The sequence below is a fragment of the Mustela nivalis genome, assembly GCF_964662115.1.
Source record: "Mustela nivalis genome assembly, chromosome: 3".
NCBI classification, from domain to species: domain Eukaryota; kingdom Metazoa; phylum Chordata; class Mammalia; order Carnivora; family Mustelidae; genus Mustela; species Mustela nivalis.
The window spans coordinates 29608590-29627231 of record NC_139022.1 but is presented as its reverse complement, the minus strand read 5'-3'; the positions used below and the strand labels follow the sequence as shown (position 1 = coordinate 29627231).

Sequence of the window (18642 nt, the reverse complement as noted above, 5' to 3'; positions counted from 1 at the left end):
AGTAGATTAATGAAAGAGAATAATGACAGGATTAAAACTAACAATATTCTTGAAATGAGATGTTAAATGACCACAGGAATGACTTCTCTTTTCTTCCTTTGGCAATCTTCCCAATGTTACTAATTTGTTCTCTAGAGAACAAAAGACATAAGTGTCTGGTGATGAAACATCCAGAAAACAGTTTTTCTCAAGCTATTAATAATGAAAAAAAAAATGGAGAGAATTCAGCCCAATCATCTTAGCTTTGGAATATTTGCTTGTAATTTAGACATTTGAGTAAAGTGTTCAGTACCTACCAGAACAGTTTAATTGATACTCTTTTGGATTCTGAGAAGGAGATGTCTCCATTAGATAACTCAGAATGGTTATGATGACACTATCTAAGTTATATAAATTCTCTCTTTGGTTCCCTGGTGTTATGTGTTCCAAAGTTTTTGTAACACTGAAATGTGAAACCCATGGTTTCAGTTAAGGGTATCATCTTTAAATACTTCTAAAAACCTCCTTTTTGATACTTTGTGTCTTACAATCTGGATCTCTTCAAGGAAAGAAAGAGTACTTTATGAAGATAGAAGGCAAGGAAACCAAGGAAGTTCCATTTTATTTGCTAATTTTATAAGGTCTTAACTCTTCAAACATTGTCCAAAACTAGTTTTATCTTTGAACTAATGCATCTTTTTCTAGGTCTATTTTAGTTAAAGGTGATCTACTGTCATCAACTTCTTCACCTCCATTCTCAAGGTAAGAAAAACCATTTGGCCCTCTTAAATAATGTATGTGGGGGGCAGGGTGGGCTGGGGGAAGGAGAATGGATAAGAAAGGTCAATTATTTGAGATAATTCAGATATTTTGTGTGTGTCCATTTCTCACAAATTTGATATAAGTTTAAAGAATGGGGACTTAGGTAAGATTACATGATTAAATTGAATAGGTTTGGAAAGGAGAAATTTTGGTGGAGGTGTAAAGAATTAGGATATTTCACCTAAGAAGAGTGGATTGGAAATCAGTGAAGCACAACCCAAGAGTCCAGAGGCAAATAATTTAGAGAATTGGTAATGCTCCAACTGTAGACTAACATCTAGTTGTCAAATCTAAAAACATGTGTTATTATTGAGTTATTTCTTAATACTGTCATATTATTCATTTATTGCACATAAAGATAGCTTTCCCAGGTAAAAATTAAATACTTATAATAAAATGGGGACAGCAGTTAGGTATAATAATAAATATAGATATAGAATAGTATTTAGATTTAGTATAATATAGGCTTATAAGTATAGTAAAATAATAATCATCAAAACATTGAGAGAACTCTGAAAGTTTTCTGTTGCTTCAACTACAAAATATCACTGTCTTGAACAAGTACTTGGGCTACAGATAAACAAATGCTAAATCATTATGATAAAGCCAATAACTATTTCAGGAACTGATTTTGTTTATTGAATTTGTGGCCCATGTTGGACACATAAAGAAGCAGTATCCAAAAGATGGAAGTGCTCTTTGTTAATGGCTTGGTCAGATGTTGTTAGAGTGTGTTAAAATTACAGAGATGATGCACCTTATGTGGTTAGAAGGGAATAAATTACTGACACCATCACCTCTCTGATTGATGTCAATTAGCTCTCTCTCTCTCTCTCTCTCTCTCTCTCTCTCTCTTTTTTTCCCCAGGGACTCCATTTTGTTCTGATTCAAGAGGTCTTTCAAGTTAGCCTTTTAGTACAGTGTGACTTTACAGGGCATAGCAAAAACAAATATTTATATCTTTTGTCCCTTCATGTATACATTTGAAATGGGAACATTGAGTATAAGAGTCATTAAATTCTAGGAGTAATCTATTGATATTTAGACCATCTATTATATGCAAGACTGTTCTAATGGTTGTAAATATAAAGGTTATTCAGAGGATACCTCTACCCTCAAATAAGTCACATTGTAGTTGGAAAGACAGGAACAGAAAATAAAACCCAAAGGGAGACTGCTCTAAGTTCTGAAACAAGTTGAAAAACTACCCATGGGGAAAGGGGGATGTTGTTCTCCTGGTCTGAAGTTTGAGGGCATGAAGGAAAGATTGAAGGTGTCTTTATGGAACTCTGATAGCCATCAGGGTCTAGTTCATTTTATTTGGAAGAGGATTAAATATAAAGTTTATAATATACAGTAAGTCAGATAAACCAGACTCTAGGATGCTCTGGTAAAGTGTCTTCCTGATTCTTCAAGTGCCATTCAATTCTACAGTGGTGCCAGGTTGCCCTATCCTGAGTCAATTTTCTTCCCTTGGGCTTACTCTTTCGTATCTCAGTACTAAAATTGCTAAACTAGATATAGGTTATTACGTTTAGGAATGCATTTTATTAGTTTCACACTTTTCTCCAAATTTAATGCATTACCAACTATTTCTTCATTTTGCTGATATTATGTCCCAATATTTTGATGACATTTTTGTTGACATTATGAACAAACATGCGAACATATAATGAGGATATGCAATACTATTAATGACACCAGAGAGCATCCATGTGGAAAGTTATGTGAGCTGAGACCTGAGGCTATAGAAACTAGAGAAAGAGAGAATTATGATCCAGGCAGGAGGAGCTTCCATGTCTGGTTATTTGCAAGGAGACAAATGTTAGAAATTCATGGAGCACCAGAGAACAGAGAATGAATATTCAGGCTACTGAGAGCCATAAAACCCACATCCAGGACTATGATATTTAGCTCACATACAATGCAGAGCTTTACAGAGTGTTGAGAGGTAGTGGGTTTATATGAACAGATTTCCAGATATGTTATTATTAATGCACTGTTTTGTTTAATGACTAATATTTACTTGGGGGGTTTTAATATATAAGTGAGAGTTGTTTATAATTATAGGGCAGTGGTGTTTTTTCTTTCAGGTTATCTGATATTTTAATTAATAATGTGCCAGTAATTTTATTTATTGGGTTTTCCTGTATAATAGAATCACTTTACTTTTTTAAGTTTTTATTTAAATTCCAGTTAGTTAGCATACAATGTATTATTAGTTTTAGGTGTACAATTTACTGATTCAACACTTCCACAAACACCCAGTGTTCTTCACAAGTGCCCTCATTAATACCCATCACCTCCCCTCTGGTTCTCTATAGTTAAGAGTCTGTTTCTTGGTTTAAAATATTCCATACACACTTAAGTCACTCACTTTTTTACATCTTTTAAGTCTATATTTCCCATTTTTGTACCTCTTCTAATTTCATTTCTTAGAGTGAATCTACACTTCAAATGGAGGGGCTTTATCTATTGCATTGTTGCAAACTAACACAATTGTTTTCTATCTAATCTCATTATATGTCTTTTTTATTACCTCCTCTCTATGTATTTTTCTTTCATGTTTTTCAGTGTTTTAGAATGCACACACATACACACATGTTCTTCTGTCTCATTCTAATAATAATACTGATTAATCACTCTTTCCCTTATAATTTTCTTTTTGAGTCATGAGTTTTAAAAAAAAATCTCTTTCCTGATTCACTAATTAAAATAAAAATGATAGACTTTTGGTAATTGTATATTCACTTATCACTGGTTCCTTCCACTAGGATATTTGTTCTGAGAGATAACACTGTCAATGTATCTTCAGCTCTTAAACCAATGGATCACAATACATAGTAGAATGAATAAAAAAATGAATTAATGCAGGCTACTTTCTGGTGTTCCCTAAATTTTTCATTCAATGTAAATGAAATCCATTTTTATGTAGATAATTTAAATTCAATTTTCAGACCTTGATATAGATAGATCACTGTTGCTGAGTTATTTTTAAATATATGCAATTTTGTAATCCCATTTACAGTCTTTTAAAACAAATATAACCAAAATGACTTCAGCTGCCACTGTTAGTAGCATTACACAGTTTTTGCTTTGTTTCTACTTCTCAATCTTGTTTCATCTGTAGAAATATCTGGATCTATTTTAGCCTGTATTCCCCACAACATATCTCAGAATATCTTCTTGGGTTATTTGTATAGTAATAATAACTCATATACATAATAATATTGACAATAATATTTTTAAACACTTAGTGCATTCTCTGTGTGGTCAAAGAAATTTATATTGATTCTTGTGTAGTACTGGAGACCTGCGTCACTTCTGACATTACAGAGCAGATGGCAAAGCTAGGGCAAAATGAAGGTCACACATCTGGATACTGAAGAAAGAACAAAACCCAGGAAACTCTGGCTCTGGAACAATCAACTATTATTTTTTTTCCCCCTGTAAATTTTTTTTTCATTTTTTTAAATTTATTTTCAGCGTTAAGAGTATTCATTGTTTTTGCACCACACACAGTGCTCACGGCAATATGTGCCCTCTCTAATAACCACCACCTGGTTTCACCAACCTTCCAATCCCCGCCCCTTCAAAACCCTCAGATTGTTTTTCAGAGTCCATAGTCTCTCATGGTTTAACTCCCCTTCCAATTTCCCTCAACTTTCTTCACCTCTCTAACTCCCCTTGTCCTCCATGTTATTTGTTATGCTCCACAAATAAGTGAAAACATATCATAATTGACTCTCTCTGCTTGACTTATTTCACTAAGCATAATCTCTTCCAGTCCCATCCATGTTGCTACAAAGGTTAGGTATTCATCCTTTCTGATGGAGGCATAATACTCCATAGTGTATATGGACCACATCTTCATTGAAGGGCATCTTGGTTCTTTCCACAGTTTGGCGACCGTGGCCATTGCTGCTATAAACATTGGGGTACAGGTGGCCCTTATATTCACTACATCTGTATCTTTGGGGTAAAACACAGTAGTGCAATTGCAGGGTCCAAGGTAAGCTCTGTTTTTAATTTCTTGAGAAATCTCCACACTGTTCTCCAAAGTGGCTACAGCAACTTGCATTCCCACCAACAGTGGAAGAGGGTTCCTCTTTCTCCACATCCCCTCCAACACATGTTGTTTCCTGTCTTGCTCATTTTGGCCATTGTAACTGGTGTAAGGTGATATCTCAATGTGGTTTTAATTTGAATCTTCCTGATGGCTAGTGATGATGAACATTTTTTCATGTGTCTGATAGCCATTTGTATGTCTTCATTGGAGAAGTGTCTGCTCATATGTTCTGCCCATTTTTTGATATGATTATCTGTTTTGTGTGTTTTGAGTTTGAGGAGTTCTTTTAGATCCTGGATATCAACCTTTCATCTGTATTATCATTTGCAAATATCTTGTCCCATACCGTGGGTTGCTCTTTGTTTTGTTGACTGTTTGATTTCTGTGCAGAAGCTTTTGATTTTGATGAAGTCCCAAAAGTTCATTTTTGCTCTTTTTGTTCCTTTGCCTTTGGAGACATATCTTGAAAGAAGTTGCTGTGGCTGATATCGAAGAGATTACTGCTTATGTTCTCCTCTAGGATTCTGATAGATTCCTGTCTCACATTGAGGTCTTTTATCCATTTTGAGTTGATCATTGTGTACGGTGTAAGAGAATGGTCGAGTTTCATTCTTCTCCATATAGCTGTCCAGTTTTCTCATCACCATTTATTGAAGAGACTGTCTTTTTTTCACTGTATATATTTTTTTCTGTTTTGTCGAAGATTATTTGACCATAGAGTTGAGGGTTTATATCTGGGCTCTCCACTCTGTTCCACTGGTCTATGCTGTCAGCACCATGCAGTCTTGGTGATCACAGCTTTGTAGTAAAGCTTGAAATCAGGTAACGTGATGTACCCAGTTTTATTTTTGTTTTTCAGCATTTCCTTAGCAATTGGGGTTCTCTTCTGATTCCATACAAATTTTTGGATTATTTGCTCCAGCTCTTTGAAAAATACCGGTGGAATTTTGATTGGAATGACATTAAAATTATAGATTGCTTTAGGCAGTATAGACATTTTAACAATGTTTATCCTTCCGATCCATAAGCATGGAATGGTCTTCCATGTTTTTGTGTCTTCTTCAATTTCTTTCATGAGTGTTCTGTAGTTCCTTGAGTACAGTTCCTTTACCTCTTTGGTTAGGTTTGTTCCCAGGTATCTTATGGTTCTTGGTGCTATATTAAATGGAATTGATTTTCTAATTTCCCTTTCTGTATTTTCATTGTTAGTGTATAAGAAAGCAACTGATTTCTGCCTTTGACTTTGTATCCTGTCACATTACTGAATTTTTCTAGTAGTTTGGGGGTGGACTATTTGGGGTTTTCCATATAAAGAATCGTGTCACTTGCGAAGAGAGAGAGTTTGACTTCTTCATTGCCAGTTTGGATACCTTTTATTTCTCTTTGTTGTCTGATTGCTGTTGCTAGGACTTCTAATACTATGTTGAACAAGAGTGGTGAGAGTGGGCATCCTTGTCGTGTTCCTGATCTCAACGGGAAGGCTGCAAGCAATATATATATTATATATCTATCTATATAATATCTATCTATATATATATATTTGCTTCTTTACTTCCTGCTTTTCTTTCCTCTATTTCTCCCTTTCTTGCTTCTTTTTTTTCTTTCTTCTTTCCTTCCTCTTCTCCTTTTCTCTTTCTTCCTATTCTCCTTCCTTTTTCATATTACTTTCACCTCAGATAATTTACCAGGACATACATAAGTGTATGCATCATTTTTTTTTACAGAAAGCTCCAATACAGTCCATTCATTTCTTTCCCAACAGTTTTCTTCTTTTCAACGTGTTAATAATTCTCATATATTGTGGAAGCACTCCTTTCAAAACCAATGATTATTTTTATTTTAATTTTGTATTGCCATTATCCCATTTCTATTACTTTGTTTCTTATCATTTAATCTCTGTCCTTGTATGTTTCCAGGGAGCTGTTCAAATTTTTTGCCCACAGTTGTGATATAATTTCATATCATCAGCATTCTTCTTCCCTGACTCTCCTATAATTTCTTATCCTATTACCATAGTTTTAGTTGTACTGGATAACTTTCTCTTTCCCTTTCAGGGAATGGTGAATTAATCTATGGTGTTTCTCCATAGACTATCTCCTTGAAACTTCCTAACTTTCCTTGGTCTCCTTGGCTTTGCTACAATCTCCTTTTGCTATGAGTGTTCATCATTGGGAATTTCGTAAATGTGCTGGTACCACTTTCTACAGGATCCCCACAGTGGACAAGCAGAAGCCATATAAGCAACCATCTCCTCCCCACTCCTTAACCTGCAATCCATTCAGCCTTTCTAAAATTGACAAGGAAACTGTACAGTTATGTTTTAATTTTTAAAGAAAGTTTAGGAAAAAGCTAGAAAAAATTTTAGATTTCTAGTTAGCTTATTTGTAGTTTCCATTGAGTGTGCATGCTTCCCATTTTGCTAAGTCAGTTCTCCAATTTTTATTGATATTAGTCTTCTAAGCACCTTCCTTATTGGAATTTTTGCAAAATTCTGCTCCTCTTCTGAATAATTGCATGATAAAATTATTTCTGGATTGTGGGGATGAGAATGGGAAAGCAGAATCTACCCCAAAGTAGAAACTCAGAGAGAGGCAGACAGACCATTGGCTGAGTGGATCATTATTTGCAGGCCTCCTTTAATTTGGTGGGCAAAACCAGACAGACCTTTCTTCAAGAAGTATGGACTAGTGTCCACCTTTTTAGTTTTCAACAATGTTGAGAAGAAATTGTTTTTTCAGATTCAAAATATATTAACTAACTGGAATTAAAAAAAAAAAAACACCTCAGTAAAATTAAATAAAAAGAAAAAAAAAAGAAATTTGAGCCGGGTTCTATGGGAAGGATGTAGACGCCCTCAGATGATCTTTTTAATTTTAGTTCATGCAATACTAACTATTACCTAGTGTCTTATTCCTCAGGAATTAGTCTGAAAGTGAAATTTACAAATGATAATCTTTCTGGAATGAATTTTCAAGAACCTAGTTTGCACAAGTCCTAACCTCTTGCTGAGAAGTCCCACAAATGACAATCATTAGTGTGATCAAGAAGAATGTTTTTAAAGTCTATCATTTCAAGTAATTTGGAAGACAGTGCATGGGAGGAGTGGGTAATATGGGCTTCTCATGAAGTGTTGCATGCATTGTGCCTGTAAGATACATATACATAAGTAGCTAAGAAATGAAATGTTGCCCACAGCAACAAATTGCAAATATTCATAACACCAGAATTATCTTACTATTAGAATAGCTTATACTAGATTAGCAAATGTATTTAACTGTGGTCTTCTGCATAAATAATATATTTAATCAATACAGCAGTACATAGTGTTTCTATGATAATCTTTAATAAGGATAGTGGAACTGATACCATAAAGACCCCTTACTCCAAACTGGTATTCCTGGGCCAAAACATTGCCTGTTAATTCCACACACATATGACTGCATCACCTGCCTCTTTCCATGATACAATAGCTCAGTGCATGCAATGGGCAAAATTATTTGCCAATTAATTCAAAAATTATGTTTGGCCTTTGAAGAATGGCAAAACTAGAGAAGAATTTTGGGGGAGGATTCTCTTATTTTCATTCTTTATAAATATTCAAATATACTACCAGTAGGGTGGATGACTTTACACTCTCTGAGATATTGCAGAATATCCTGTTGCACTTTAAACTATGTAGTCCTTCATGTATTTATTTGGATACCACACTTAAGGCTCTCTTTTTTTTTAATTTCTTTTCAGTGTACCAAAATTCATTGTTTATGTACCACATCCAGTGGTCCATGCAATATGTGCCCTCATAATACTCAGCACCAGGCTCACCCAACATACCAAACCCTGCCCTTCTAAAACCTCAGGTTGTTTTTCAGAGTTCACAGTTTCTCATGATTCATCTCTCCCTCCAAATTCCCCCAAATCCCTTCTCCTTTTCATCTCTCCATGTCCTCCATGTTCTTTCTTATGCTCCATAAATAAGTGAAACCACAGGATAATTAACTCTCTCTGCTTGACTTATTTCACTCAGCAGAATCTCTTCCAGTTCCTTCCATGTTGATACAAAAGTTGGCTATTCATCCTTTCCATTGGAGGCATATACTCCATAGTGTGTATGGAACACATCTTTCTTATCCATTCCTCTGTTGAAGGGCATCTTGGTCCTTTCCACAGTTTGGCGACCATGGCCATTGCTGCTATGAATACTGGGGTACAGATGGCCCTTCTTTTCACTACATCTGTATCTTTGGGATAAATACCCAGTAGATCAATTGCAGGGTCATAGGGTAGTTCTATTTAAAATTACTTGAGGAATCTTCACACTGTTTTCCAAAGTGGATGCACCACCTTGCATTCCCACCAACAGTGTAAGAGGGTTCCCCTTTCTCCACATCCCCTCCAACACATGTTGTTTCCTATCTTGCTAATTTTGGCCATTCTAACTATGGTGTAAGGTGGTATCTCAATGTGGTTTTAATTTGAATCACCCTGATGGCCAGTGATGGTGAACAATTTTTCATGTGTCTGATAGGCATTTGTGTCTTACTTGGAGAAGTGTCTATTCAGGTCTTCTGCCCATTTCATCATATGACTATCTGTTTTGTGTGTGTTGAGTTCGAGGAGTTCATTATAGATCCTGGATATCAGCCTTTTGTCTGTACCGTCATTTGTGAATATCTTCTCCAATTCTGTGGGTTTCATCTTTGTTTTCTTGACTATTTACTTTGTTTTGCAGCAGCTTTTGAAATTGCCGAAGTCCCAAAAATTTATTTTCGCTTTTGTTTCCTTTGCCTTTGGAGACCTATCTTGAAAGAAGTTATTGTGGCTGATATCAAAGAGGTTACTGCCTATATTCTTCTTTAGGATTATGATGGATTCCTGCCTCATGTTGAAGTCTTTTGTCCATTTTGAGTTTATCTTTGTGTACGTTGTAAGAGAATGGTCAAGTTTCATTCTTTTACATACAGCTGTACAATTTTCCCAGAACCGTATATTGAAGAGACTGTCTTTTCCACTGTATATTTTTTTCTTGCTTTGTCAAAGATTATTTGACCATAGAGTTGAGGGCCCATATCTGGGCTCTCTATTCTGTTCCAATGGTCTATGTGACTATTTTTATGCCAGTACCATGCTGTCTTAGTGAACACAGCTTGGTAGTAAAGTTTGAAATCAGGCAACGTGATTCCCCCAGTTTTGTTGTTCTTTTTCAACATTTCTTAAGCAATTCGGGGTCTTTTCTGATTCCGTACAAATTTTAGGATTGTTTGCTCCAGCTCTTTGAAAAATGCCAGTGAAATTTTGATCAGAATGGTATTGAAAATGTAGATTGCTTTAGGCAGTATATACATCTTAACAATGTTTATTTCCCAATCCATGAGCATGGAATGTTCTTCTATCTTTTTGTCTTCTTCGATTTATTTCATGAGTGTTTGTAGTTCCTTGAGTATATATCCTTTACATCTTTGGTTAGGTTTATTCCCAGGTATCTTATGGTTCTTGGTGCTATAGTAAATGGAATCGATTCTCTAATTTCCCTTTCTGTATGTTCATTGTTAGTGTATAAGAAAGGAACTGATTTCTGAACATTGATTTTGTATCCTGCCACATTACTGAATTGCTATATGAGTTCTAGTACCTTGGGGGTGGAGTCTTTTGGGTTTTCAATACAAAGTATCATGTCATCTGCAAAGAGAGGGAATTTGACATCTTCATTGCCAATTTGGATACCTTTTATTTCTCTTTGATGTCTGATTGCTGTTGCTAGGACTTCTAACACTATGTTGAACAAGATTGGTGAGAGTTGGCATCCTTGTTATGTTCCTGACCTCAAAAGGAAGGCTGTCAACTTTTCCCCATTGAGGATGGTATTTGCTGTGGTTTTTATAGATATATATGATGAAGCTGAGGAATGTTCCCTCTATCCCTATACTTTGAAGTGTTTAATCAGGAACGGATGCTGGATTTTGTCAAATGCTTTTCCTGCATAAATTGAGAGGACCATTTGGTTCTTCTCTCTTCTCTTATTGATTTGTTTTATCACATTGATTGATAAACCACCCTTGCAACCCAGGTATGAATCCCGCCTTGTCAAGGTGGATAATCTTTTTAATGTGCTGTTGGATCCTATTTGCTAGAATCTTGTTGAGACACTTAACATCCATATTCATCAGGGGTATTGTTCTGAAATTCTCCTTTTGGTAGGGTCTTTGCCTGGTTTGGGGATCAGGTTAATGCTGGCTTCATAAAAAGAGTCTGGAAGTTTTCCTTCTGTGTCAATTTTTTGAAACAGCTTAAAGAGAATAGGTATTATTTCTTCTTTGAAAGTTCGGTAGAACTCGCCAGGAAATCCATCAGTTTCAGGGCTCCTGTCTTCCAGGAGGTTTTTAATCACAGCTTCAATCTCGTTACTAGATATCAGTGTATTCAGGTTGTCAATTTCTCTGTGGTTTAGTTTTAAATGTTTATAGTTTTCCAGTAATGCATCCATTTCATTTAGGTTGCTTAGCTTATTGGCATATAACTGTTGATAATAACTTCTGATTGTTTCTACTTGCTTGGGGTTAGTTTTGGTCTCTACCTTTTCATTCATAATTTTATGAATTTGGGCTCTCTCTCTTTTCTTTTGAATTAGTGTGGTCAATGGTTTATCAATCTTATTCATTCTTTCAAGAAAACAGCTTCTAGTGTCATATATGCATTCTACTCTATCTCTCATTTCTATCACTGCTCTGATCTTGATTATTTCCCTACTTTTGTGAAGAGTTGGCTTAACTTGTTGATTTTCCAGTTCTTTAAGGTATAAAGACAGCTGTTATATTCTGGATATTTCAGTTTTTTTGAGGGAGGCTTGGATGGCTATGCATTCCTCCCTAGGACCATCTTTTTGTATCCCATAGTTTTTGGAGTGAATTGTCTTCATTCTCATTGTTTTCCATTAATTGTTTAAGTTCTTCTTTGATTTCCTGGTTCTTCCAAGCATTCTTAAGCAAGGTAGTCTTTAGCCTTCAGGTGTTTGAATTCTTTCCAAAATTTTCCTTGTGGTTGAGCTCCAATTTCAAAGCATTGTGATCTGAGAATATGAAGGAAATAATCACAATCTTGTGGCATTGGTTAATCCCTGATTTGTGACCCAGAGTGTGGTCTATCTCTGAGAAGATTACATGTGCAATCAAGAAGAATGAGTATTCTGTTCTTTTTGGGTGGAATGTTCTGTATATATCTGTGAGGTATCTGGTCCAATGTGCCATTCAGTGCTCTTGTTTCTTTGTTTATTTTCTGCTTGGATGATCTGTCTATTACTGAGATTGATGTGTTAAGATCTCCTACTATTACTGTGTTCCTATCAATGTGACTCTTTATCTTTATTAACAGTTTTCTTATGTAATTGGCTGTTTCCATATTAGGAGCATAAATATTTACAATTGCTAATCTTCTTGGTGGATAGTCCCTTTAAGAATGAGGTAGTGTCCTTCTGTATCTCTGACTGCAGTCCTTAGTTTAAAATCTAATTTATCTGATATGAGAATTGATACCCTAGCCTTCTTTTGAGGCCCAGTGGCATGGAATATGCTTCTCTATCCCTTCACATTTAGAGTGGATATATCCTTAGGTTCAAAATGGTTCTCCTGCAGACAACATTTGAATGGGCCCTATTGTTTTATCCAATCTGCAACCCTGTACCATTTTATGGGAACATCTAGGCCATTCACATTGAGAGTGATTATTGAGAGATACATTTTTATTGACATAATATTACCTGTGAAGTCTTTGTTTCTATAGATTGTCTCCATATATTTTTGTTCAATGATATTCTTAGGATTTTTCCTCTTTATAGAACCCTCCTTGATATTTCCTGCAGTGTCAACTCAGTGATCCCATACTCTTTTTTTTAAGATTTTTTATTTATTTGACAGACAGAGATCACAAGTAGGCAGAGAGGCAGGCAGATAGAGAGTGAGAGAAGGAAGCAGGCTCCCTGCTGAGCAGAGAGCCTGATGCGGGACTCGATCCCAGGACCCTGAGATCATGACCTGAGCTGAAGGCAGCAGCTTAACCCACTGAGCCACCCAGGCGCCCGGTCCCATACTCTTTTAAACCTTGCCCATCTTGGAAGCTCTTTATCTCTCCATCTATTTTGAATGTCAGTCTTGCTAGATAAAGTATTCATGGCTGCATATTCTTCTCATTTAGTGCCCTGACTATATCTTGCAAGCCCTTTCTAGCTTGCCAGCTTTCTGCAGACATGTCTGACATTATTCTGATGGGCTTTCCTCTGTAAGGAAGGAATCTTTCCCCCCTAGCTGCTTTCAAGTGCTCCTGTCTACAATTATGATTTATCATTTTCACAATCAGATATCTCAAGGTCTTTCTAAATTTTATGATTTGGGGGTCAAACCTTTCTGCCTCTAGTACAGGAACACTGGTTTCATTCGTGAGGTTGGGAAAATTTTCATTGAGAATTTGTTCAACTATATCTTCTAGTCTTCTTTCTTTCTCCTCCCCCTCAGGGATTCCAATAATTCTGATGTTGGAACGTTTCATTGTGTCATTTATTTCCCTAATTCTGTTTTTGTGGCTTCTAAGGTGCTTGTTCCAGGATTCCTCCTGGTCCTTTCTCTCTATGAGTTTGTCCTTCAGATCACTAATTCTATCTTCTGTCTCAGTTACACTAGCTTTTAGAGAATTTAGATTAGAGTGGAGCTCATTGAGAGCATTGTTAACACCATCTCTAGTGGCTTTCACTTCTGCCCTAGACAACTCCATTTTGTCATCAAAGGCTTTCTCCAACCTAGCTATTGCCTGGACATCTGTTAGCCTGTATTCCATTTCCAACATTCTGTTTATGTCCATATCCAAAAGCTCTGATGGAGAGGGCCCAGTCTCTGAATATTTCCTCTCTTGGCATTCGTCCTCCTAGTCATTTTGGTAAGAGATGGCTGAACGGATGTGTAGCTGAATGTATCGTCCATGGTGCAGGCAAGGTTCACCATGGAACACTTCTGAGCAATCAAGAGTCCCCACCAAATGGAAAAAAAAAAAAAAAGGAAAAAGAGAGAAAGACAGAGACAGGAAAAAATAAAAGAAAGAAAAATAAAAGAGAATGCCCAGTTCAAATATACCCCAAGGTAAGATTTATTAACTATACAAGCAAAAACACTGATAAAAGTAGATGACAAAAGATAAATAAATAAATAAAATGAACCTCATCAAAATGACCCCCAAGTATAAGATTTATATACTACCAGAACAAAAACAAATACACAGAAACACTGACAGAAGAAAAACATGGGAGGATGGTTATACATTCTCAGCTGGGTGAGGAAGTTTATTTTTATTCTTCCTGGATGTATCTTGATATCTTTGTTAAAGGACTCAACTTTTCATAGATAAAAGTGGATTAAAACTAGTTTTTATATAAGAGTAGCATTGATTGGGGAAAGGGGACTGCCTTGAAGCTTATTTCTCTATGAATAAGGGCACCTGGGTGGCTCAGAGGGTTAAGCCTCTGCCTTCAGCTCATGTCATGATACCAGGGTCCTGGGATCGAGTCCCACATTGGGTTCTCTGCTAAGCGGAGATATATGTATCAAAAATTTTCACCTTAAAATGTTATTATTAAATTAGATGTACTGAACATCTCATTGTGATGGTAAATAGGTTAAAAAGTTATAGGGGAAAAGTGAAAAGAACCAGAATAGTGGAACAGATTAAAAACAAAAGTTGTATCTCTGAAGTAGTGGTGGCTGTCCTCTTGTTTGTTTGTTTGTTTGTTTTGTTTTGTTTTGGGTGGATTTCTGGGGAAGGGGCCTGCCCCGTGTTTTTTAGGCACTCTTGCTAGAGTTGAGTCCTCCTACCCCCATCAAGGGTTTGGGGTCTGAGGAAACTAGTTTTTTAGGCTTTTGTTTTCTGGAGTTTTTTGTTTGTTTTTTCTCTCCTTGGTGGCTTTTGGCGGTTCTTTTGAGGTTTAGAGAAAAGCAAACTGCACCCAGACCTCTGTCACACAGAGAAGCCTCAGTCTGTTTTGCTCTGACAGAGACACAGAGTACAGACAGGGATCACAGAGTACAAAATTTCCCCCTTGGCCACTGGCAGAACACCTTTCCAGTCAAGGTCTCTGGGGTCACAGGAAGTTCCATTTGGACCCAAAACCTCAAGAAATACTAGCCTCTGCTGTCTGGGAAGGTCCAGATCTCCAGAGAGGTCCCAACCAGAGATAGCATACTGAGATTTTCACCCTGGTCCAGGTTGAGAGTGTTCAGAATCTTCCAGTCCTAGAGAGTACTGACCAGTACCTTCAGGGGACGGTATGGAGCATGATTCAGACCCTGGTCATGCAGCTTGCCTGAAGAGCACAAAAGCCTGTGGTTCTAGAGAGCACCAGCTGGCGTGCACCCCAGACTTACTCCTGGGCACAGCCACCCAAACTATCTCAGGCACACCAGCAGCTCAGGGACCAATACCTGGCTTCTCCACTGCGTTCTCTGGTTCCCCGCCTGCAGTGGCCATCCTGGGTCCATTGGCTTAAGTCCTTGTCCCTAACATCCCAATTCCACCAATTTCCCCTTAAGATCTTTTACTCTTTTTAAGTGCTTTCAACCAGACTCCAAGTCAATGCTGGTCCCTATCACAGTGCACTCTCGTATTAGGATATTACTTTCTAATGGGTCCCTTCTGGTTCCCCCCTTTTGTTTATCTTCTGATATGAGTCTGATATTCCCACTCTGTTTTATCTGTCCACTGGTGTCTTCTACCCCTGTAGAGATCCAGAAGGGTATAATTCTAATCTCAGGCTGAGTTCATGGGTGATCAGAGTTTATGGTATGTAATTCAGCTCACTTTAGGGGACAGGTTGAAACAACACCTACTACTTTACCATATTGTCTCCCACCATGCCTAAGACTTATGAGTATCAGAATGCTCTTGATAGTGAAGTAAAAGGGGGAGAGACATATGTTAAAACAATTGAGACCCTGGGACAGGAGGCACAACCTAGACTATGCTAGATTTATCTGGATGGAAGTTCTCCTCTTGTAAATCTTCCATAGTCCAGGAAAATGTAAAATCGAGTGGAAAAAATCATTAGCTTGAATATAAAAAAAAAAAAATCAGAGTGAACATTTGTTTAAATTCTCAAAAAAAGATTACAAGCTGTCAACTCTGCCTCAATTCTGCTGATAATATTTAGAAAGTAATTTTTACTTCCTTACTTAAAATCTTAAAATCTGCCTTAAAATCTGACCTCGGACAACTAACTGACCTCTCAGTCACAAGGCTTTGCCTGGACTGTCCTGAATATAAGCTCATTTTTGCCTTAGGTTTTAAATTAGGTATTCATTCTACAGGAACATATTTCCCCTAAATTCTCGCATGGTTTCTCCTTTGTTATCCTTCATTGTTGTGTTAAACTTCTCCTCCTTGTATTTATCAGCATTATCCAGAACCATAATTGTCCTTTATTTGCTTATTCTCTTTATCTCACAACTACAGCCATAAGCCACATGAGACATCTCCTCTATTGTATACAATAGTATCCCTAGTGTATGCAACACAAGGAATTCTCCATAAATAAAGGTTGGTGTACAAATGATTTAAAAATCAACAAATGAGTGAAGAAACAACTAACGTTGATTAATGAACCAGATGGACAATGCTGTGATTCAATTTACTATAGCCCATAATTTTCAGCTGTATCAACAACTGAATGGTTATTTCTAGATAAGGCTGATCACTTTTACAGTTGTGATAAAAATCCCTAACTCAATAAAACATCTAACTAAATTGTTTGGTTATTTGAACTAACTCAGTTGTTTTCCAGTCATATCCATGTTTCAAATAATGGAAGTTAACTCCAGATGAAGAAGCCTCTCTGGGGTCCACATGTTCTGGAATAATAACTAAACTCACTTAAACCAATCATCAGTTGGCAAGTGTTCATTTGTCTTCATGCCATAGAGACTCAACTTTCAAATTTTCTTCAACTAGAAGAAATATCCAAGAAAGAAAAATTTTAAATCCACACCACAACATACACACACATACAAAATGCTAAATATTAGTTACATAATTAATAATGCTTCTAAAAACATCTTTAAAGGATTCATGTCATCTCCTGGAATTTTCAGTAACCCCCCCACTTATTTCATTATGCCCCCAGGTCCAACTCAACGCCATGGATGGAGACAATAAAACCTTTTCCAGTGACTTCACCCTCACAGGGCTCTTTACTCAAAGTGAAGCCTCGGGCTTCCTTTTCAGCATCATCTGTGCAATCTTCTTCGTGGCCATGATAGCTAATGGGGTCATGATCTTCCTGATCCACATAGACCCTCACCTCCATACCCCCATGTACTTCCTGCTTAGCCACCTTTCCTTTATTGACATGATGTACATCTCTACTATTGTTCCCAAGATGTTGGTCGATTATCTAGTGGGCAAGAGGAACATTTCCTTTATTGCCTGTACAGCCCAGTACTTTCTCTATATGGGCTTTGTGGGGGCTGAATTTTTCCTGCTGGGACTCATGGCTTATGACCGCTATGTGGCCATCTGCAACCCCCTTCGCTATCCTGTCCTTATGAACCACCGCGTCTGTTGGATGATCTTGGCCAGCTCTTGGTTTGGTGGTGGTTTGGACAGCTTCCTCCTCACCCCTATCACCATGAGTCTTCCATTCTGCAGTTCCCACAACATCAATCACTTCTTCTGTGAAGCACCCACCATGCTGAGGCTGGCCTGTGGTGACAAAGCTGTCTATGAAATGGTCATGTACATTTGCTGTGTCATGATGTTGCTGATTCCCTTCTCTGTGGTGATTGCTTCCTATGCCCGGATTCTCATCACAGTACACCAGATGAAGTCAGCAGAAGGGAAGAAGAAGGCCTTTGCCACCTGCTCATCACACATAATGGTGGTGACATTATTTTATGGGGCTGCTCTATACACATATATGCTTCCCCAATCATACCACACACCGATCAAAGACAAGGTCTTCTCTGCTTTTTACACCATTCTCACTCCTTTGTTAAATCCTCTAATCTACAGCTTGAGGAACACAGATGTAACTGGGGCCTTTAAAAGGGTTTTGGCAAGATGTCAAGGGGTTTCTTGTGTGTCAAGGGAAATCTGACAGTCTAAGTCATCCATATCTGCTCAGGGGTACATGGGTGCTATTATTTGGGATTATACCATGGGTCATATGAATAATGCATTCAGCAGCTGCCAATGTCAGTTATATTGAAAGGTGCATCAGCTACTTTTGTTAAAAATGTGAAACCAATTTTAACATTCACATATGAATAATGCCAGAGTGCCTAAATACCACTGGTGTTTATTCCTTCTTTGTGTCCACTCTGTTACTGGAGTCCATGGGTACATTTCCTCCGTGAGTGTTAGCCAGTAGTATATTCAATGCTTACAGTTAGTCTGGTATGGAAGGTTTTATATACTTGAAGTATATAAGGAGAACACTATATATACTTCCTAAAACAGTGTCTCCCCTGAGGATAGTGCAGTTAACTTTTAGTCAGAATTAAGTGAAATCAGAGTCTAGAAGCTTGCATATACACTGGAGAACTTATATGTATCCTATTATTTAGGCATTCAAGGTTTACTGTGTATGCTTAACATATATCACAAGTTCAAAAAATGGCCTAATATCTACCCCTGAGAGGAGATTTTACCATTATAAAGCACTAAAGTTAACTGTAGAACAGTCTTAGGGGGGCTTCTGCACATACTTCAACTCATCTTTTTATCCTAGTTTTATGTTAGATTTCATA

At 37.1% G+C, this 18642-nt stretch overlaps 1 protein-coding gene across 1 annotated transcript; it reads left to right on the top strand.

Annotated features, from left to right (window-relative positions):
* The first annotated feature begins 229 nt into the window (after positions 1–229).
* Positions 230–18181, top strand: OR2T6 (olfactory receptor family 2 subfamily T member 6). The gene is made up of 2 exons (XM_082723492.1): positions 230–741; positions 17019–18181. The coding sequence occupies exon 2, from the start codon at positions 17034–17036 to the stop codon at positions 17988–17990; it is 957 nt and encodes a 318-aa protein (XP_082579618.1). The 5' UTR covers positions 230–741; positions 17019–17033; the 3' UTR covers positions 17991–18181.
* Positions 18182–18642: the final 461 nt, after the last annotated feature.

Excerpts from the sequence above, each read along its gene's own strand:
- OR2T6 (XM_082723492.1), top strand. The coding sequence starts at position 17,034 with ATGGATGGAGACAATAAAACCTTTTCCAGTGACTTCACCCTCACAGGG.